We start from the raw sequence: 22,548 nt of genomic DNA, 5'->3' as shown, positions 1-22,548 counted from the left end.
GACAGGGGCTAACAGTGGAGGGCAAGTACACAGTCACCAGGCCCAGGAGGGTGTCCAGGGCCTGGCAGTGAGCATCTGTGGTCTCCAATGCCAGAGCCTGGAGGCCTACCCACTGCCAGAGCAGCTCCATGCACTCCCACTCCTGGGCCTCCAGCCATGCCGAGTGCTCCTGCTGGGGCCAGGCTTGTGCCTCCTCCTGGACAGTCTCCTGGGCAATGTCCTTCTGCCACCAGGCCAGCTCCCATGCCTCCTCCCATGCTTCCTGTGCCTGCTCCCATGCCTCCCACTCCTTGGCCACCTCCACCAGCTGCTGGAGCATGAGAGTCTGATTCTGTGTGTGCTGCTGGCACAGGTGGCACATGCAGAGGTCTCCAGTAGTGGGCAGTGGTGACCCAGAGCCTGCATCCCCACTGGGGATGATGGCCCTTCCCCTCCTTCAGATGTTGGCCCTGCAGAGGCAAGAGACAGAGGCCTTTTTGATGCAACAGTTTGCAACATTTCAGAGATTAAAATGCTTTGTGTCGGGGCTGTGCACTGCCTGGCTTCAGATCAGAGATCGGCTGTGTATGGATGCCCAGGCACCATGGTAAGCCTAGCCAGGCAACCCTGAGCCCAGGGGGCTGCTGACTGAGCGCCCTGTCCCCGCTTGCTCCCCCAGGGCCAGCAGCCCACTGGGTGCTGGCTGCAGGCAACACAACTCCCATTCCCCTTCCCAGGGTGGGACAACTACTGCCATGTCTCCAGACCATACTTTTCTGCACTGCTGCCCAGCCCATAGGACCCAGGATCAGGTTGCATAGGATCCCTGGTCAACTGAGATGAGGTACTGGCCATACCACTGCCCTCCCCACTAGGGGCCTCTCCAGGGACATGCCCCAGGCTGGCCTCCCCCTACGCTGCTGCTGCACCCAAAGCATGCCCCCGCTGCACGTGCCCTGGGCAGTGTGCGATGATTTGTTTGTGCAGGCTGAGGGGGGCCTGACCCACTACGCCCTGATGCTGCTTTTCCTCATGGTACTCCAGGCATACCTTGCTCCTGGCTTAGGACCCTGAGTTACAATGGCGTAGGAGACAAACCCAGGCTGCCCTGAAACCTCCACTGCCACATGAAGGCATGCTACCCTGGAAGGCATCACTGCTGGCATCGACAATCAACACCTTCCTCAGTGTGTGAGAGGCCCATGTCCACACAGCTGTGTGGATGCGAGCTGCTCAATAAAGTTCTGAACTCTCCCACCTCTCTGTGTGAGTTCTGGGAAGGCTTGTGCTGATTACCTGACAGCAAGGGTGGGGAGAGGAGTTGCCTGCATGGCATAGAAGGGATGCTTGTATGGCTGTGGTGGGGAGGATGGGGATAGCCTTGCACAGCTGCTTTGGTGGTTAGACTCATGCTGTTCATGCAAAGCAGTGAGGGGAGGGTGGAGGCTTGCCTATAAAGTAATGGCAATGGGGGACTTGCAAGGCAGTGGCAGCAAGGTTGAATTTGCACTGCTCTCATGGCTCAGGGGCATGTGCTGCTTGCACTGCAAAGGGGATGCATACAGCGGGGTCCCAGGAGCCTGCAAGATATGCAGCCCCTCTGGCATGTAGCCCTCACAGTGGGTAGCTAAGGATCTATGCCTGATGTGGCATGGAGTCCCACCAACCACTCTGAAATTGCACAGCCCTGTTATATACTACTAAGTGACTGCAACTTTTCAGAGTAGGGTTTGAGAATAAAGCTGTTTGACTACCTATAAGATTCTTCTTCTATCTAAGATCACACCTTTCTCTGCTTCTCTTCTTCAATTTTTCCCCAATTTTTCAGTTTGGTAAAAGCCAAGAGCTATTTTTTAGGGTTTCTCTGCAATGCTGTTTTTACTACTGCTGGATTCAGCTTTTGAAAACAGACTGCATAAGGTGAATTTGAGGAGGACAACTGTTTGGTTAATTGAAAATTACTCCCAGGTGAGCAGGAACAGATTCCAAGTGTTAATCTACCGGAGTTAAGAAATCTATTCATCCAGTAAAGCTTTTTCTTTTCCAAAACTGTCTTTACTACAAACCACATTTCCATCCCCAAGAGCCTAATTATGAAGCAATTGCTCTTACCAGGCCTAAGGGCATAATTTTTAGAGAGTTTAATGATGCTGCATGCTGGCAAATTCAGGAGTATTTTTCAGGAAAGCTCTTATTCAAACTTCTTTCTATGGCACCTACTTAGTAGTCTACTACAAATCTCTCAGTACCTGATATAAAGAAAAAGTCTGATGCTTTGATCCAAAGATAGCTACTTTCTTCAGCAAAGGTAAAGGGACAACTAATTCATACTATGTAAGCACAGAGAAGACCATCTTATCATTTTTCAATAGTAAAAACAAAGATATACTATAAAGGTTTACAATTTATTGACTGTCAAAAGTAGGTTTGCACAGTATAATCCTAGAATGAAATTTGTGGGCTACACACAGCTTATCTCTTTCTGTTTGCAATTTCTGTTGGTACTGCTGAAATGGTAAATAAGTAACTGTATTATGTGAAGAATAATAACTCCCTGACACAGTACCTTGAAAATCATTTGGTTAGTGCCAGATAGACAATGAGTAAGGAGCTGCTCATCAATACATTGAGCACAGAATTCTCTACAGAGAAAAGCTCTAGGAAGTTGAAACAAAACAACTCCCCCTTAATTCTGTAAAGTTTAATATGTGTAAGTTAAGGCACGTAACTTGTGCAAATCTTCTCATTCAGAAGCTAAGTGGCCTTCATTTATTGTCACTTAATCCTCTACTTCTGAACAAGAGTGTCTACCTCATGCTTTAATACCTGTAATTTTCCAACATTTAAACTTCATACCCTTAGTTTATCTGCCTTCATTTCCCCGAATGTCCCTGTATGGCACTTTAGGGAACCTCTGTGGGGAAATCTATATACAATTTATGAATTATAGCTATTATCTTATGAAATTATGAATCTTATGAAATGATTATCTTATGAAATGATTATCTCATGAAATTACTGCACCATTAAAGGCTTCACTGCATACTGAGTCATTCAGGACTACGTTGCTTATCTTCCAGACCAGAAACAATTCAGTGTAGTTTAAATGCTGATGTTTCCTATTCAAGTACAGAGGCCTTGAAATACTGGGATGGCCATATCCTAGATGAAATACATTTCCTACTCTCTCTCTGAGGGGTTGGGGTTTTGAGAGTTAAGGAAGAAGGAGGAAGATAAAGACTTCATGTTTTGGGAAAGAATCTACATTTGGGAGAGGTTCCTGAACTCCTTAGAGGACTCTAACCTATACCCAAGGAATGCTCAAGAGTAGTGAAGAGATTAAAGTCAGAAAATGCATTCAGGGATACTGTCATACTTTTCTTAGATCCCTTTTCTTTTCTGGTTCTAGGTAAAATAAAAACCAAGTGTTTATTGAAATGTTCAGAAAGTCTGTATGCCAACAACAGCAATCACATAACCCTGAGGAGGTGAGCTATAAATCCAGGGTGCCCTAAGTTTGGAGCTCTGGGAAAGAGTGTACCTAAAGTAATGAGAAGACTGTGAGGTCACCATAGGTACTGATGACCAACACAACTAGACTATGAGGTACCCTTGCCATAACGGAGCAACAGACATAACCTGGACCCAGGAAATGTGTCACTGTGAAGTTAAGGGGAGACCCAAAATTGTAATATGCTCAAACCCATGACTACATAAGCCTAGAGTGGTAGAACACAAATACAACATCAGCAACCCACTGTGGGAAGCTCTACTAATGCTATCAAATATATGTAGGTGAAACCTAAGTAAATGGAAAGTTTATTTCGTGTTCTGATTCAAAATTCAATTGGCTTTAATGGTTATACAGAAATCAATTAAAAATATAGGCTGGATTCCTTTTACATTCTTAGGTGCTAAGCTTTACCTAGTCATCTTTTAAAGAAAAATATTAAAATATTATATTTGGTACATACATAGTGCCACCCCAGGAGGGAGGCCTGCATTTTCATCTTCATTTTGCAATGGATAAATTGAATCCAAGATAAGTTAAATGGTTTGCCTGTCACCATGCAGTAGCATAAAATCGTGGCTTCTGGTCTGCTCTTTTAATAATCAAAGATCCTTCCAGTTAAACATATTTAGATCAAATCTTAGGAAGAAAATTACTAACCATAAGAACAACAGGAAAATAGAAGCAGCTGTTTAAGGATGTTATGGGACCTTCTTCCTCAGAAGTTTTCAAAAGGGGCTAGAAAGGCATCCATCTAAGAAATTTAGGATCTTTCATCTGTGCAGGGCCTTAGCTATATGACTCTCAAGGCCCCTTCCAGCCTTATAAGTCTATACTAGGTTTTAGCTCTACACCAGTTAAATGGTTCGTGCTATGTGGTAGATGTGCTTCACTCAGAAAATAGGGAAGTGGTATCTGCAAGATAAAAGCAACAACCTCCTGTATTCAGTATTTGCTAAAGAGCCATCAACCTCAACACCCAGCTGAGGGGATATGAGGAAGAGATGAAAAGAAAGAAAAGTATAGGAATACTCTAAATAGTGACGCTATATTGGTCTACATCTGTCAAGAAAATGTGCAATAGTTTACAACTCATAACTTAATAAATGGAAAGCCTGAGAAAGCCTTAGAGCTCATGACTGGCAGTAAGTGAATCATGGGAATCATTAGTTAACACAGAACCTGGAAGCTGGGCTATATAATGTAGTCCTGCACTCCACCAACAATCAGCACCTGGCTTAATGGAGTCTCTTTGGATTGTCTAATTTCCCTTCAACTGAAGTTAATACCTACATGCACAACCTTGCAAGAGAGATGATACACATTAAAGAGCGTGCTTACAGTTAGGCTCCTAACAGTCATATTCAACCTTGAAATAAGTGAGTTAATTTTTCAATCTGCCATACATCACCTAGTCACAACTGCAGGAATAAGATGGCTGTTTGACTCCTTGCAAACCTCCCACAGAAGTGACAACTAAGTCTGTATAAAGAGTTGACCATGGAGGATACAGATGAAACAATAAAGCAAAACTCAATTAACTAGCGCAGTGAGAAATATGATGCAGAGGGAGTAAGAAACTCAATGCCAGGATCAGTGTCCAAATGCCAGGATCAGTGTCCCAAACATTGGAAGAGCTGGTAAAGGAGTCCAATGAGCATTGTTATTCTGGCCATAGACAGAACTGTTATTTTGTCAAGAACTATGAAGCAAAAGAAATACAAATAGACATTTAAATCACAGCTGAGGACTACAGGATCCACATGCAACTTATGAGATATTAAAAAGTCTGGATGGCCTCCAAGAAAGGAGTTGCATGCATAAAGTGCGACTTAAGGAGAATTCAGGTAACTCAATCCAAGTGATCAATCAACAAAAACCTCACCAAATTGCTTAAGTGCCCAAGATCCAAATTTCTCCATGAACTCCATCATGACCTCATGCATGTAAAATTTGAAGCCCTTTATTGCTGCACATTTCTCTGTTAAATGGGCACAACTGAAAAATATTTACTTTGCTGGGGTGTTGTGAAGATCCCCCACTGTGTTGTGGTCTAGCACAGTCAAGACATGCCAGTACTGTATCTATGGCCAACATCACACAAAAGTGATAGGGACAGCCCACCTTTCACTACTGAGTCTAAATGACTAGGTACCATTTATAGCTAGGTAAAAACCCAGAGCAACTTTTGTCATGAGACTAGAGCAAATGCCAGTCATACCAAAGAGTTCAAAGCAAAGACTCAACTTCCTTAACTACTTTGCCATAACTGCCAACTGTTGTGAAAAAGTCATTAATTATTGCAAAGCACTTTTTGATATTTGGATTGAATGTTTGAAAAATGAAAGTTAAAACTATTATTCAGTTATTTTCTCTTCTTTAGTCCAAGTTCAGAAGTACCATTTTCCAGTGCAACTCTTAATCCAAAATACTTTAAAAGTAAATCTGAGTAAATAATTCATAACAGTAATCCATCTGATGAATTTACCTCATTTTCTGTTTACAAACAAATATCAGTTTTCCTTAAATGCGCTATTCAGAAGTACTTGCCAAAATATTTTTTGCAAATTATTCTTGATCTATGTTTCTACACAAGCAAATTTTAAAATTGTTTTAGTTTAATTATACATAACCATCATATGGCATACCCTGGGCTAGATGAGCATAATATTTAGAATCTGGCTTTTGGCACATATCCTGGTAAGTACAAATCTGAAATTTACTTTCTGTAAAACAACTGCTAAAATGTAAAAAATTAATAATTTATGTTACGGCAAACTTTCTTGTCAGTAAACCCACGCTCCAGAATATCTGTTGGGAATGTAAAGACAGTAATAGTGGATGTTTATTTAAAATTTTAAATAAATATTTAACAGACTTTTGATTTTATTTTTAGTACTTATTTTTTTCTGCATGTAAAAATTTTATCTGGTCCATCTCAATTTATTATGTTACTTCATTAGAGAGAATAATGCTTACTTTTAACTACTATTCAATAATATTTCACTATGTAAAGTAGCTCAAGGTTAGGCATACAGCACTAAACCATCATGTAACTTATGTAATATTCATGATTCTGAGCTTCCTTAGAGGTCAAAGCCATAATAATATGATTGTTCCTTTTTATTTTTCATGCAGGGCTCAGCCAGCCAACCTTCAAAATTAATGCCAGACCAGACTGTTTGATATCTTGGATTTGCTCATCTCATAAAACCATAGACTTCAACAAAGAATATCTCAAAGTAAGAAACTAAAATTCATAATCCCGGAGAATACAAAATACATATATACAGCACATATGGTATGTCACCCAGGGTCATATGATATTGCTTTTGACAATGGGTCAGAAGCTCATAGATTCCATGTTTCACACCTGAATTTGGGTTCATAAGAACAAAAGGACCAGGAAGGATTTCCTGCGCCATCTAGTCCATTCCCAACCTGTAGTGCAGCAACCAGATAGGTTACTGGTCTAGGATACAAAAAAAGATTATTTCCAATTGTTGCTGCCTCAGTAATCCAGTGCCACTTTTTAAAAGGTGGGAGTGGATAATAACTCTCCTGTTAGCCCTCTATAAGCATATGCTTAGTTGTTTTACTGAACCAGGTCTCTCATGTCCAAGCCTGCATGACAGCTATTGCTAAGATGTTACTTTCAGGTGATCAGACTTAACTGTATTATATCAAGCATTCTTAAGCTTTTTCATAATGTTGCATACAACTTAAAAGATGGCCTCCCAAAACATCTCTTCTCCTGCATGGGACTGCTCCCTCTATAATAGCTATATCACCACTGGGCAACTACAGCAATTGCTTAACATTAGGAATGGAATTAATATTTTAAATAACTTTTCATGGGATTTAACAGATGAAAATTAAAAGGATAAAAATTGCCATGTGACAAGTCAGCCCTCTGCACATCACCAGCAAATGCTCTGCAGACCGTGGACTATAATTTATGTATCAGATAGAAAAGAGAGCTCATCATAAAATTCTTCAATGACTGTAATTTCTCTGATTAGCGAGCACTATTGGTACCAACTCATTATTTTATAAAGAATGTTGCCATAACCTCCATATGAAATAAAATTTATAAAAATAATCATATACCACAAGCAAAATATTTTCTCCATGGATTCTACAGGGTAGTTGCACAGATGAATGCTATTCATCAGAGATCATGTTTTCCTATTTGGAATGGAAATATAAAAACAAATTTACCTAAAGCAGTAGGCCAAATACATCTTTGGCAGAAATGAGTGCAACTCCACATGAGCTATAAAGCAATGCACTTTAAAATGCTGGGTTGCAGGGAGCTGGCATTTTAAAGTGCCTTGCTCTGCACATCTCTCAGGAGCTGAAGAGCAAGACATTTAATGGGTTGGTTGCAGGGAGCCACAGGGCTCCCACCAAACCAGTATTTTAAAGGCTGCAAAACATGGCACAGGGGTTGTAAGGTTCCCAATGAGAGGGAGTCCCTCAGCTCTCCACATGGGGAAACTTGCAACCCACGCCCCAGCAGCCTATTTTCAGCATTGGGGCAGAGACATACTCTGTGGAATATCTTTGTGGCTGGCTTGCCACTTTATCGAGCCATAAATCAGCTAAAAGTGGGGCACTGTTACTATTTATGGCATGACTGACACATTTATGACATCACAAATGTAATGTGTGCCTGGAGCCTATGAACACTGGACTAGATTGTGCTCAGATAATACACTGATACAGAGTGGACTAAGAGTCTTTAATAGATAGCTTTACATACAAACTGGGAAACGCTCTATGGTTTATAACTGATGTGGTCTTTGTTCCAAAAACAGAAGTACCATGACTGTTATTTGGTGCCTCTACTCCTGTTCTGAAAAGTTTGTTTTGTTTTGGAGTAGTTTTTGTTTTCTGAATCCTACATTATAAGTGGCTGAATGAAAACTTTGTGGGAAATGGCTTTTCGTAACCCATACATCTAGCATCTCCTATGCCAAAATAGTAGGATGCTCTCCTTGCTATCTTTTACGTTGTTTCATCTTGCATCATACCATAGTTTCCTGACAAATAAAATGGATTGAAAGTCAGTACACAGATCTCATTCCTGACAGGGATTAGATTTATGTCAGTGGAGGCCAACCTTTCTGCCAAACATGCCATAAATTAACTGTGCACCCTCCCTGAGTGTCACTTTGATCCTGCCTGATCTGCTGCTCTGCTTCTTTTTTTACTCCAGTCCAGTCCTCCTTTCTGAAACTGCTGCTCAGCTTTCTACTCTCTACCCTATCTGCTGCAGTGCTGCCTGTCTCCTTCCCAATCTTCCATATACCACACAGAGAATCTGCTCATGCCACTTGTGAGCCACCCTGATTTAAGTCATAGTTCAAGGCCTACTCAGGACTGTGGTTCAAGTTCAAAAATACTGGTATGTCATAGACTGCTCTCATTAAATGTTGGGTCTAGTGATAGGCATCATATATGACTGACAAGCCATAGATTTATGAATCCCTGAGTGAAGGCAACCTCTCAAGACTAGCTGCTATCATGAGCTTTCCAGCAGTTTTTCACATCTGAATCAGAACCAGCAAAATGTCCCTTTCATTTTAAACATATCTGGGCAGAAAAACTACAGGTGGAGCTTGGTAGCCACAGATTAGAATACACACGGTTCAGATTTGAAAGAACTCAGATACAAATACCAACAAGTTAGAACTCATAATCAAAGTTAATTAAAAATAAAAATATTTAAGAGATTCTAACCTGTACCTTAGACAAATACTGTCCAGAATCACTCTGAGTGTAAATTGGCTTGTTTCCATTAGTTGCAATGAAGCTATGCTGATATAAATCAAGTGAAGCTCTAGGCTTCTTTAGAAAGCAATAAAACATAAGGAAAAGTATTTTGATACTGTATTTTGAGAGTATACTGTATACTGAGTATTTTGAGACTTCCCTTAGCCCAGGAAGTCTGCTGCTTCCCGGGGGCCCGCATCCAAGACATTGCGGACAGGATCCCAGAGCTGCTCCGGCCCACAGACCATTATCCCATGCTCCTTATTCACGTGGGCACCAGTGACACAGCTCAGAGCACCCCCAGCCAGGTCATGAGGCGCTACAGGGATTTGGGAGTGGGGCTTAGGGGTCTGGGAGCTCAGGTGGTGTTTTCGTCGATCCTCCCAGTCTCGGGCTATGGGCTGAGGAGGGAGAGGAGGATCCATGTAGTGAACCAAAGACGGCGGAGCTGGTGTCATCGGGAAGGCTTTGGCTTCCATGACCACAGCCCGCTCTTTGGTGAGAGAGGCAGCGAGCTTCTGGGAAGAGATGGCCTCCACCTCTCCCCCCTGGGGAGGAGGCTCTTCTCAGCCAGGCTGGCTGACCTGCCCCACCGGGCCTTAAACTAAGCCTGCTGGGGGATGGCGGGACTGCTGCCACTGCTGGCCCGCTGAGCAACCCTTGCAAAGCCAGCAGACCAAGGCACTTAAGGGAGCCCACCCCTGCCCCAGCCCTGGCACAATCTGTAGGCAAGGCAAGAGCCCCCAAGAGGACACTTGCCTGCCTGTACACTAATGCCAGGAGCCTGGGCAACAAGCAGGAGGAACACATCCTCCTGCTCAGTGCAAAGAATTATGACATCACTGGGATAACGGAGACCTGGTGGGACTCCACCCATGACTGGACCACGGGTATAGAGGGCTATACCCTGTACAGGAGGGATTGTTTTGACAAAAGGGGCGGGAGTGTAGCTCTCTATGTGAAGGAAAGCTACATGTCCCTGCAAGCTGATGTTGGCAACCAGCATGGACAGCTAGAGACCCTCTGGGTAAAAATTCGTGGGGAATACGGCACAGGGGACACAACGGTGGGAGTCTACTACAGACCTCCCACTCAAAGTCCTGAGCTTGACCAGCAGTTCGCCCGGGAACTGACTGAGGCCGCTTGCTCCAGAACCTTGGTTGTCATGGGTGACTTCAATTACCCGGACATCTCGTAGGAAGATCACTCAGCAAAATCTGAGCGGTCGCAAAGCTTTCTCTCATGTGTGGATGACCTCTACCTGACTCAAGAAGTCTATGGGCCAACGAGAGGCAAAGCGCTGCTCGACTTGGTACTGGCTACGGGGGATACCTAATCGGCGACCTAGTGATTGATGGGAAGCTGGGTGACAGCGACCACAAGCTGATCACCTTCACCATCCACTGTAAAGCTGGCAAGTCAGTCAGCAACACAGAAGACCTTGACTTCAGAAAAGCCAACTTTGACAAGCTCAAGAGGCTTGTCGGTCAGGCCCTTAGGGACCATGACCCCAGGGAGAAGGGAGTTCAAGAAGAGTGATTGCTTCTCAAGGAAGCGATCCTCAATGCACAAGCTAAATCTATTCCAACACGGAGGAAAGGCAGCAAGAAGGCACAGCAGCCCTCCTGGCTCTCCAGGGACCTAGCGGACTTCCTACGGCTAAAAAGGAAAGCCTACAAAGGATGGAGGACGGGATTCACCTCCAAAGAGGATTATTCTGCACTGGTCCGGTCCTGCAGGGAGCAAACCAGGAAAGCCAAGGCTGCAACTGAACTCCAACTAGCTTCAAGCATCAAGGACAACAAAAAGTCCTTTTTCAGATATGTGGGGAGCCGGAGGAAAAGCAAGGGCAACTTTGGACCCCTGCTAAACCAGATGGGGCAAATGACAACTGACGTCCAGGAAAAAGCCAACCTATTAAATAGGTACTTTGCATCAGTCTTTCATCAGTCCCATGGGACGCCCATGCCTGCTATGGGACAGGGAGATCCGGGTGATGGGGATCCCCTACCCTCCATAAATTCTGACCTCATGAAGGAACACCTTGAGAAGCTGGATACCTTCAAGTCAGCTGGCCCTGACAATCTGCACCCCAGGGTACTCAAGGAGCTGGCGAGCGTCATAGCCCAGCCCCTGGCACGGATCTTTGAAAACTCCTGGCGCACTGGTGTAGTGCCCAAAGACTGGAAGAAGGCCAATGTGGTGCCGATCTTCAAGAAAGGGAGGAGAGTGGAGCCAGCTAACTACAGGCCCATTAGCCTGACTTCTACCCTGGGGAAGATCTTAGAAAAGTTTATTAAGGAGGCCATCCTTGATGGACTGGCCCAGGCTAACATCCTAAGGGATAGCCAGCACGGGTGTGTTGCGGGTAGGTCTTGTTTGACCAATCTCATTTCCTTCTACGACCAGGTGACCTATCACCTGGACGAGGGAGAAGAGATTGATGTCATGTATCTTGACTTCAAAAAAGCCTTTGATCTGGTATCCCATGATCATCTCTTGGCCAAACTGGCCAGTTGTGGCCTTGGCTCCACCACGATCCGCTGGCTAGGAAACTGGCTCCGTGGTCGGACCCAGAGGGTTGTAATTGATGGCAGTCACTCATCGTGGTGCCCTGTGACCAGTGGGGTCCCTCAAGGCTCTGTCCTTGGACCCATACTGTTCAACATCTTCATTAATGATGTGGACATTGGAGTCAGGAGTGGACTGGCCAAGTTCACCGATGACACCAAACTTTAGGGCAAAGCATCCACGCCAGAAGATAGGCGGGTGATCCAGGCTGACCTGGACAAGCTCAGCAAATGGGCAGATGAGAACCTGATGATGTTTAACACCGAAAAATGCAAGGTTCTCCACCTTGGGAGGAAAAACCTGCAGCATCCTTATAGGCTTGGCAGTGCTATGTTGGATAGCACTACAGAAGAAAGAGAGTTGGGGGTCATCATTGACCACAAGATGAACATGAGCCTGCAATGCGATGCTGCGGCTAGTAAAGCGACCAAAACGCTGGCTTGCATCCATAGATGCTTCTCGAGCAAATCCCGGGACCTCATTCTCCCCTTGTACTCAGCCTTGGTGAGGCCACAGCTGGAGTACGGCGTCCAGTTTTGGGCTCCACAATTCAAAAAGGATGTGGAGAGAGTCCAGAGGAGAGCCACGCACATGATCAGAGGTCAGGAAAACAGATCTTACAATGACAGGCTGAGAGCCATGGGACTCTTTAGCCTGGAAAAGCGCAGGCTCAGGGGTGATCTGATGGCCACCTATAAGTTTATCAGGAGTGACCACCAGGATCTGGGGGAACGTTTGTTCACCAGAGCGCCCCAAGGGATGACGAGGTCGAACGGTCACAAACTCCTGCAAGACCGTTTCAGGCTGGACATAAGGAAGAATTTCTTTACTGTCCGAGCCCCCAAGTTCTGGAACAGTCTGCCAGCGGAGGTGGTTCAAGCACCTACATTGAACACCTTCAAGAGTAAATTGGATGCTTATCTTGCTGGGATCCTATGACCCCAGCTGACTTCCTGCCGTTTGGGCAGGGGGCTGGACTCGATGATCTCCCGAGGTCCCTTCCAGCCCTAATGTCTATGAAAGATCACAGAAATGTCTCAAAGGAGTTGCATTTCAGGTGCTCCAAGCTCTCTTCTTCTGTGGGTGGGTTCTCCAGCTAGATTTCATAACCCACAATGCCCTGCTCCGCAACTGCCATGATATGCCACTGTCTTTCATCAATGCACTAGAGAATGTTGCTTCACAAGATATGTATTCCTAGATTGTGCCTAGCCCACAAAGGAAAATGTGACCATGAGTTATATACAAACTACAGCTCCCACCAAGCACCAGGTCAGCAATTCTGAATCAAAGTATTTTGGTTTCAAACAGATACAATTTGGATTTTTATTTTCACCCCAAACCTCATTTTTTTCCAACAGAAATTTTCTGACCAATTCTATTGAAAAGGCATGTGCAATTTAGGAAATTATTTACCAGAGAGATCTTTTTCTCTGAAGAAATGGCCTGTATAATTTATGAACCAAAGCATTACCTTGTAGATATCGAGGAATCCACACTGATGGTCGAATCGAGTATACAGCTCATTCAGCATACTGATCACCTGCATGGGTGTGCACTGGGCACAGATAGCTGTAAAGCCAACAATGTCTGAAAAGAGCATGGTGACATCATCAAACTTCCTGGCCTGAACTTGCTGCCCCTGCCATAATTGTTGAGCCACATTTTCTGGGAAAATGGAAATCAGAAGATCTACTGTCCTCTTTTTTTCCTCTTCCAGAGCTTGGTGTGTACATTCTAATGTTGCCTTCAATTTATCCATTCGTTTTTTCAAGCCATCTTGGGCCTTTGCCTGCTCCCCAACCAGTATGACATCACGGGTAGCATCATGGATAGGTATGTCTGAAAGATGGAGGCCTCGGCCCATCAGTTCATCTAGCTTGTCCACACAAGGGGAACCCAAAAACAAAATGGAATTTGATTCAGGCACGTGGATCATTTGGCCTTTGATTTCCATCACCTGCAAAACATAAAAATGGAGTTTCAAAAGTAAAGGTGAACTAATAAGTGTACATACATCCCCCCCCCATGCAGCAGACATATGGTGGCGATTAGTTAATACTTACTTCCCTTCCAGAACGTTCTCTGATCCTTAACTTAAGTAATAAACTGAAACTTTAGGCAACCTCCTAAGTTGGCTATTTTAAGTGTTTCTACCTGCACAAAGTCTAGTTCTTCCCTTTGGCTCAAATAAACTTTCAGCCTTTTATTCCCCTGAGTCATAGCAAACGACAGGTCATAGCAAATGACAGGCCCCTAACTCAGATAAGAGCCCTGCCTCCTTGAGCTAAACTCTAATATTCTGTTACAATGAAACCCAAAACTGAGATGCTGGATCTAAATGCATCACATCAAAATGAGAAAAAAAACACCACAATATAACCTGCTTAAATGTAAAGGTAAAATACCAAAGGGCATCAACTATCAGTTCTGTTTAAATGCTTAAGAATGTTCCCCAGGTGTAGCACAGAGGCATGTTACCAGGATTTACACTTGTGTAACTGAGATAAAAATCAGGTTCTGTATACTTTGAGAAAGTTAGTAAAATTATATATATAAAACACCGATGCCGAACTGTGTACTTTTAGACAAGAAAATCACTAATTATGATAAATTGTATCTTTCACTGAATTTTCTACATTAGCATCTGCTACAAATAAAGGGGCATTTATCAAGCTAATAATCATGACTGAAGTTTACAATCCACTAGGCTAGGCACAGACATTACATATAAATTGGTTTAGTGATCAGAAACTGGTTTAAGCCTGTAACAGAACATAAGTTCAGTGCACATAAACTAGTGTCAAAATGGCTGAAACTTGTTTAAAATAAGTCTGGTTGAATGCTAATTTGACTCAAACCAGTTTATTCAATGTCTGTTTCAGGCTCCTTCCTGGTTAAAGTTAAGCCAGATGCTTTGGTTTACCTGGGCGGGGCAGGGCAGGGCTGGACTCTCTGCTCCAGAGAACAGGCTGGCCCTGCTCCTCTCTTCCCTAGCCAGAGCTCCAGGGGAGACCACAAGGACAGCAGCACCTGCCTGGCTTCCCTTCCTGCTGGCTGTTCAAGCAGGGGTTCCCCCCTCCCACAGCACAGACCCCAGCCCCATGGCCCCTAGGCATGTGGTATGCTGGGGGGGGGGGTGTCCAAAGGCAAACAGAACAGTTTCCGCTTAGGGCTTTTTGGAACTAATGGACAGGTCAGATGGTAGTGTCCCTCCATTCCTTTCTTGGAAAAAGCTATTTAAGAAGAGTTTGAACAAATGAGAGAGGCTTTTGTTTTGTTGATAGGCTGATAAACACTGTGGTTTTATCAGCCCCTTGCTGGTTTACAACCCTGTCAGGTGTCAGATAGTATGAAGAAGCAGGGAAAAGGAGATTGAAATACTCAGTATCACCAACAGATGCATGGACTGCACACCCCCACTCTTTTCCTCTGAGTGCTAGCCTGGGGCTGGGGTCTGGCAACACTCCTGCCACTTGAGCAGCAAGCTGGGAAAAGCCTGGGACATTACAGGCAGCGCCCCCCCCCCCTCAGAGCTCAGCCCTGCAGAAGGGCAGGGAGGGCTGTTCTGGTGCCCCCCGGCTTCTAACCTGAGCCACTGCAGGCATGTGCCTGCATTTCTTCAGTCCAGAGGGAATGTCTGTGTGGATGAAAACTGGTTCAACATAGGCAGATTAAACCAACCTGCAAAAATGGAATCAATTCAGGCTCAAGCTTTTTGAATATCTGTCCATAGCCCTAGTGCCCAAAAGCCATAGTCAGCATTGCAGTACTATTACCTAAGGTTGAAAACATGCACATAAAAGACACAAGGCCAAGTTCAAGGAGTTTAAAATATAGACAAGCAAGGTATGGAAAAACAGATCATCAACATGCAAGCACAACAGTGAAGTTTCTGTTTGTTTCCAGGTATGATGGCTGGGGTTTCCAGGTATGAAGTGCTGGACCTGACACTCATGAAGGGAGACCCAAGAACCCCAGCACCACAGGGATCTTACCTGGGAGGGAGGCAGAGACAGGGCTGAAGCTGCATGAGCCAGCGCTGCACTAGGTTTTCAGGAAGCTATCAATCAAACTGGGCAGCATCTGGCTGATGACATCAGCTGCAACCACTGCCATGGGGGGTTTAAAAATCCTGGCAGAAGCTGGGTGTGTGGGGTGGGGGGAAGCTAGGAGGCAGGGCGACCTGGTAGAATGGATTTTTCCCCTCCCCTGCAACAGTTCCACCTGGAGTGAGCGGAGATGTCATAAGGGGGCCATGCAGGACTCCCCAATGCCAGTGGGGGTTGGGCAGTGCCCGGTGGACCTGGAAGGGCATGGCCATCTTTGAGCCTGCACAAGGCCTGACAGACCAAGGTCTGGCATAAGCCCAAAGCCGAGCCAAGGATTAGGGGTACTCATTGGGGGGCCCTGTAAGCCTGCACCACACATGGAAATCGACGGAGCAGTGGCCCACTGAGAGGCCATAAAAGCACAGAACCAAGAACCGGAATGGCGATGCCATGGCCCTGACAGTTGGTGAGTGGGCTAGGGAGTAGGGGAGGCAGAGCCCCAGGACCACCCACATCAACCCTATGAGTATTACCATCCCTGAGCAGGGTAGAAACACTACTGAACCCCTCCTTTCAATAACGGATCCATCAAGACATGGTGGGTGAGTCGGGGGCCTGGTCCAAGGAGCAGGAGAATACTCACAGCACCAACAAAGAGCATCACACCAGGTTTTCTTACTTATACTTTTTTTGGAAACCACCCAAACCAAAACCACTGTACTCTGGTAATCTTTCTTTCATTCATCCAGCTGCCCAAGCAAACATGCCTCACTCCTGCTGCCAGTGCAACAATCTTCAACTTGTTACCACCTTAAAGCATTGATTCAGACAAAAATAAAATCTGAAACAGAAAACACAAAGCAACCAATCCATCTGTGTTAGTACTTATATCTTCTGGGTGGCCTGAGGTAAGTCACTTGGCCTTTATGCATCTCATGTGTCTCTATAGAATAGGAATTAATTATATCAAGCATTTTATAAAGTGCTTTGGATTCATGAATGAAAAGCTCTATATTATTATTGATTGTATACACAAAATATTATTGATCATAATCAATCAACATTCCTTTCAAACATACTATATTACATTACAGTCTCCTGTTCCAGTTACCTGAGTTGCCACAAAATCACACAGCTTTCTGTTATCACAAATGTCAAAAGTTTTCAGAAAACTTTGTGCTTTTTTTTTTTATTAGGAGAATCATACTTGGAATACTACTCTATTTTCTAATGCATCAATGCTTGTATCATCTGACCCTGGAGTTCAATTTCAAACAGAAGCTGCTGATATTTTCAAATCACTACTTTAATCTTATATTACTGGTTCTAATAATCTGTTATCCCTTGATGATGGCGGGATTTATCATAGACCAGGCTACACTGGCTATCTCTACAGAAGCCCAAAGTAGCAACAGGAATACAAAAGCAAAGCTGTACTGATACACATCAAGGAAAAAGATTCTTCCCCTACAGAGCATAATAAGAAGCATCTTTCTCTGCGATGTGTATCAGTACAGCTTTACTTTTGCGCTCCTGTTACTATTTTGGGCTGCCAGCTGGGCCTGCTCTGACCTGACTCAATGTGCTGCAGTCCAGTTGCACATGCAGATGAATGCCTGGCAGCAATAAACTTGGGAGATTATTGCTGCACATTAATAGGCACGTGTAGACACATCCACTGTCTGTCGAGAGGAGATAGTTTCTACTTCCACTGTAGTCACGGGCATAGCTCTAATCTATTTACTGCCAGCCTAGCACCCTAGCCATGGACCACAGACTCTTTGGTGCTCTCCCTGCCTGCTAAAGTGTGCCAAAGGGAATTTCAAGAAATTTCATCTAGAGCTTTCCAGGGCAAGCTTCTCCTCTGCATATCCACCTGCTGTACACTTCTTGCCCCATCCCAGCAGTACACTGCTTTAAATCCTAAAGTGAATAAACCTAGGTTAGTCAAGATCTGCAGTCCTTTGTTCTTATGAAAAAAAGATTTTTTTAAACAGCTCATTATATATCCTTACTATTGTATTACTTAAGGAAAATATGGTGACTGAAGCATCTTCTGATGTATTAATGAAAGGGAGGACCTTCTCTCCTGTAAGACAGATATTCCGGAAAATTCAATTAAATGTACTAACCAAAACGCTGTACAGCTGATGGGGATTATACAGGACAGCTATTGACAGGTACCATTGAGGAAAAAAATTAGAACCAAATATCCTATGTCTTTAAGTAGGATTCACATAAACTATTATTTTCAGCCTTCCTATAAACAGAGCAGCTTCTGCTTTGATTTCAATGATGATACAAATTATCTTGCAATGTGATGACATCCTTGTCCTTTCTAGGAAAACTGGAGCAAAGTTATGGCACTGGGCCCCACTCTTGCAACTAGTTATACACATGCTTAACGTTAACAAGCAGAGGCAATTCAATGGAATCAATGCAATTTCTTGTTTATTAAAGCTTAGCACTTGAATGTATTTATTTACAGGACTAGATTCTTGTGCTTGTGGAAAAAACACAAATTATACGTCAATCTGAATATATTTATACATTTGAAAGTAATAACTAATGTTATAGTTGACCAGAGGAAAAAAATGCCACTGCAGACAGGATATCTGAGCTCAGGTTCAGCTTCAGATAGGTAAGTAGGATGTGTACGAGGGGCTTGCAAGATCTGGGTTTAGTTTCCTATTCCAGCATAGACTTCCTGTATGATCGTAGAATCATAGAATCTTAGAAGTAGGGTTGGAAGGGACCTTGTAGATCTTCAAGTCCGACCCTCCGCCTGGGCGGGAGAAAAGACTGGACTCAAATGAGTCCAGCCAGGTAGTCATCAAGCCTCTTCTTAAAGACCCCCAGGGTAGGAGCCAGCACCACTTCCCTTGGAAGTTGGTTCCAGCTCGTAGCCGCCCTAACTGTGAAGTAGTTCTGTGAAGTAGTTCTTGCAAATGTCTAATCTAAATCTACTCTCTAATAATTTGTGTTCATTGTTCCTTGTCATGCCAGGAGGCGCTAGGGGAAACAAGGTCTCCCCTAAACCCTTCTGGTCCCCCCTAGTGAGTTTATAGACAGTCACCAGGTCCCCCCTCAGCCTTCTCTTGTGAAGGCTGAACAGGTTTAGGTCCCTCAGTCTTTCATTGTAGGGTCTGCCCTGGTGTCCCCGGATCATGCAGGTGGCCCTCCTTTGGATCCTTTCAGTGTTGTCCACATCCCTCCTGAAATGGGGCACACAGAACTGGACATACTACTCTAGCTGTGGCCTGACCAGCGTTGCATAGAGGGGGAGGATCAGCTCCCTGGCTCTACCTGAGATGCACCTGTGGATGCACGACAAAGGTCCCGTTAGCCCTGCCAACCATGACCTCGCATTGTCGGCCCACGTTCATCTTGGAGTCAATAATGACTCCAAGATCCCTTTCTGCCTCCGTGCTCCCAAGAAGGGAGTTTCCCATTCTATACATGTGCTGCTGGTTTCTACTGCCTAAGTGCAGCACCCTGCACTTGTCAGTATTGAAACGCATCCTGTTTATGTCAGCCCACTCCTGTAACCTATCCAGGTCTTGCTGCAGTCTTTCCCTCCTTACTAGCATGCTCACCTCACCCCAAATTTTGGTATCATCAGCAAATTGATGATGTTGGAAAAAATCACACAGGATAAGATTTTCACAAGTATTTAGGGAGCTCAATGCTTAGTAGGAGTTTTAAAAGCACTTAAACAGGTAAGGTATCTAAATTTCATTGAAAAAGTCTCTCTGGGCCTCACCTTGCCATCTGCACTACGGAGATAATCCTAGTGCTGAAAATTGCACGTCGTGTCAGGACCCTAAAAGGGCAGCAGAAACTCAGCTTCTATTTACCCTAGCCGTCCAAAATACTTAAGAGAAGCTGAGCAGATAGAAGTGAAGAAAACTCAAATCTTAATCTTAGTCCTGCTGCTGATTCACTTTATTGCACTTAATAACATTTACCACAAAGAAGGTACCTGAGGATTAATTATGGAATGTCTGCATGGGTGCTTAATCTTCAAAAGTGATACCTACAAAGCAAAATACTACACTTGGTCATCAGTCATTTATCTAGGCTTTTATTAAGTATTGCTTTAACAAGACAGAAAACTGCACTTTCATCTTTCACTAGTATTCATAGCTGACTCCTATATAGAAATTAAATTAGTTATAGCAGTGAATAGTTTCTATGTGGACTGCAGGGTTATGTATTACTGATTGTATTTCTTAGTATTTTCAGATGAAATATAATAGCTGAACACTTTCTGTATCTAAGGCTTTCTGGATTTTATACTTGCATTTGTGCCAACAGCAGTAATGCTAACTAGAAACCAAATGCAGTATTTATCGCTCACTAATATTAGCCTCTCTGATTTCTTACACACATCCAACAGCAAACCGATAAGTATCAGGGTAATCCTTCTTAAAATCAAATGCTTTTGACCATTGCTCTTGCAAGTTATAGCCCTCACAAATGCAATTTTGTAATATTTAAATAAAGCTCTGGGATAAAATAGGCAAAAGTGCTTAAGTACCACAATCCCAAACCAAAACCCTTCACTGTTTTAAGAGTTTACGTCCTATTTACAAACACATTTTTGGTCCAAATATTTAATGCATTTAAGTGCCTAATCCCCATCTGAAGTCTGATAAAATGGATGGAATCTGATGGAATCCTAAATATCTTTGAGGATCTGGGCCAAGATGCCCAAGACACTTGATCTTAATCACCTAGGCACTTTTGAAAAAATGTATCCTGCTATTTTCCTTAAACAACTGTATTGATTTGAAAAAAAACAGTAAAGTATTTGTTTCTTTACTGTCTTTTATGGGCCCATTAGTCATAATGTATTAATATATCACTAATCCTGCCTCATTCAAATCTCATAATAACATATTACACAAGAATGTTAGCACCACTACAATCAATAAGGGTGATTATATGTCATATTAAAGTCCCTTTAAAGTAGCATAAAGGGGTCTTAAACATCTCCTTAACTATAAATAGTACATCATGAATAAAATGAAGATACAAATAATTTTTCCAGCCCTCCACTAAATGGTCTGACTGATTTGAAGCTGCCCCATGATAATTGTGTATGTTGTCCTGGTCGTTGGCTTGTTTATTGTATAGAAATATTAGTTTACATCAATAGAGGGCTGTCTGGAACAACAGGTAGGAAGGAAAGAAAAGGAAAACACACCATTTAGAAAAACACAAGGACTGGCAGGAGACAATGCCAGAACTACTAGCACTGAGGATTTCACCTCCATGGTATTCAACCTACAAAAAGTTTTTTTGGACCAAGGAAAGAAAAGATACATAACCAAAGAAGGGCAAAGTAGTATAATAAGGATACACTTGCACAGCAGAAATGTAGTGGAAGCTGTTCAGGGGAACCAAAGACACAAAGGCCTTCTAAAGGTACATGCAGATGTTAAACTCAAGTCAGCCTAACTAGTTAGGCTGAACTAAGTGCCGAACTGTCCATACATGTGGGGAGGTTAGATTGGGCAAAAAAGGGCTGGGCTGGACTGGTCTAACTTAGTTCACGCAAGAGAACTAAGATCAGGAATAGCCTATTCCAATCCACAGCACATCTGTACAAGTTTAGAGGGCAGCCCCAGGGCTGGGAAAGCCGAGCCGCTTGCCTCAGCTCTAGGGCTCTGCTTTTCCTACCCCTTCCCACACTGACAGAGCTATTTTTAACCTCTTGATGCCCCCATCCCCAAATGGACAATGCCCCTCACTCCCTATGAACCCACCAACCACCTCCCTCCTTGGGCTCACCAGTACTCTCCCCCCCGACCTGCCAATCTTGTTTATCCAAATCAGGTGCTGGTAATATCTGCACATGGTTCACAGATGATGTGCACATATTCAGAGCACAGCTCCAGGGCTGGAAAAGACCAGCCATTCATCCTAGCCTCCAGGCTGCAAGTACTAAATGACTGTGCAGTAACCACCAGTACTGTGCAGTCCCCCACCCAGGCCCCAGGACAGCCATGCACCCACCAAGGCAATGCCTGCGGGAGGCCCTGCCTGACCCCTTCCTCCTACACTTCCTGCTCCAGCCCCACCTGCCCCATTGCCCACCAACCCCCTACCCCTTGGCCACCCCATTCTCAGGACATGCACGAGTGAAACAAAAAAACTTTATTGCCCTCATAACCCCTACCCCATCCCTACCCCCCCTCAACAAACACTCTAGCACCCTTCCCACCCACCAGCAATAAAAAACCTGCTTACAAGAGGCAAGCTATATACATGAGGCAAACTCCAAAGATACTGAAAATTATTTACAATGTTTTGTTTGTTTAAGCCCAGAGTGGGGGGCCATGGTGGGGGGCGGAGGGGAGTAGGAAGCAGAGCCCCAGGGCAGGTTCCCAGAACCCCAGTCCCTTGATGTTTCCTTGTGGGCCTAGGGCCTGCGGTGACCCCAGTTCATTGCAACCTCATGTGGCGCAGGGTCTTTGGCTGCATGGTGTGAGGGAGAATAGTGGGGCTGGGCCAAGGTAAGTAGTGGCAGGTCTGAGATGGGGGGCCAGGCCACAGGATCTGCTGGGCAGGAGGTGCCATAGGACCTCCTCCCTGGGTCAGGCAAGGACCTGTTGTGGGGCAGTGGTGGGACCCAGATGCCCTGCAGAGCCA

At 44.3% G+C, this 22,548-nt stretch overlaps 1 protein-coding gene across 1 annotated transcript in view; it reads right to left on the bottom strand.

Moving 5' to 3' along the window:
• GUCY1A2 (guanylate cyclase 1 soluble subunit alpha 2) overlaps positions 1-22,548 on the bottom strand; it is a 270,751-nt gene that overhangs the window by 128,581 nt on the left and 119,622 nt on the right. Inside the window, exon 5 of the mRNA XM_090031757.1 lies at positions 13,314-13,799. Coding sequence (XP_089887883.1) covers positions 13,314-13,799 — 486 coding nt within the window. The remainder of the gene's footprint in view (positions 1-13,313; positions 13,800-22,548) is intronic.

Source organism: Crocodylus siamensis, chromosome 1, assembly GCF_052110815.1.
Source record: "Crocodylus siamensis isolate JL-2025a chromosome 1, ASM5211081v1, whole genome shotgun sequence".
NCBI classification, from domain to species: Eukaryota; Metazoa; Chordata; order Crocodylia; family Crocodylidae; genus Crocodylus; species Crocodylus siamensis.
Note: the sequence above shows the minus strand (reverse complement) of the source record. Positions and strands in the feature narration are given on the sequence as shown.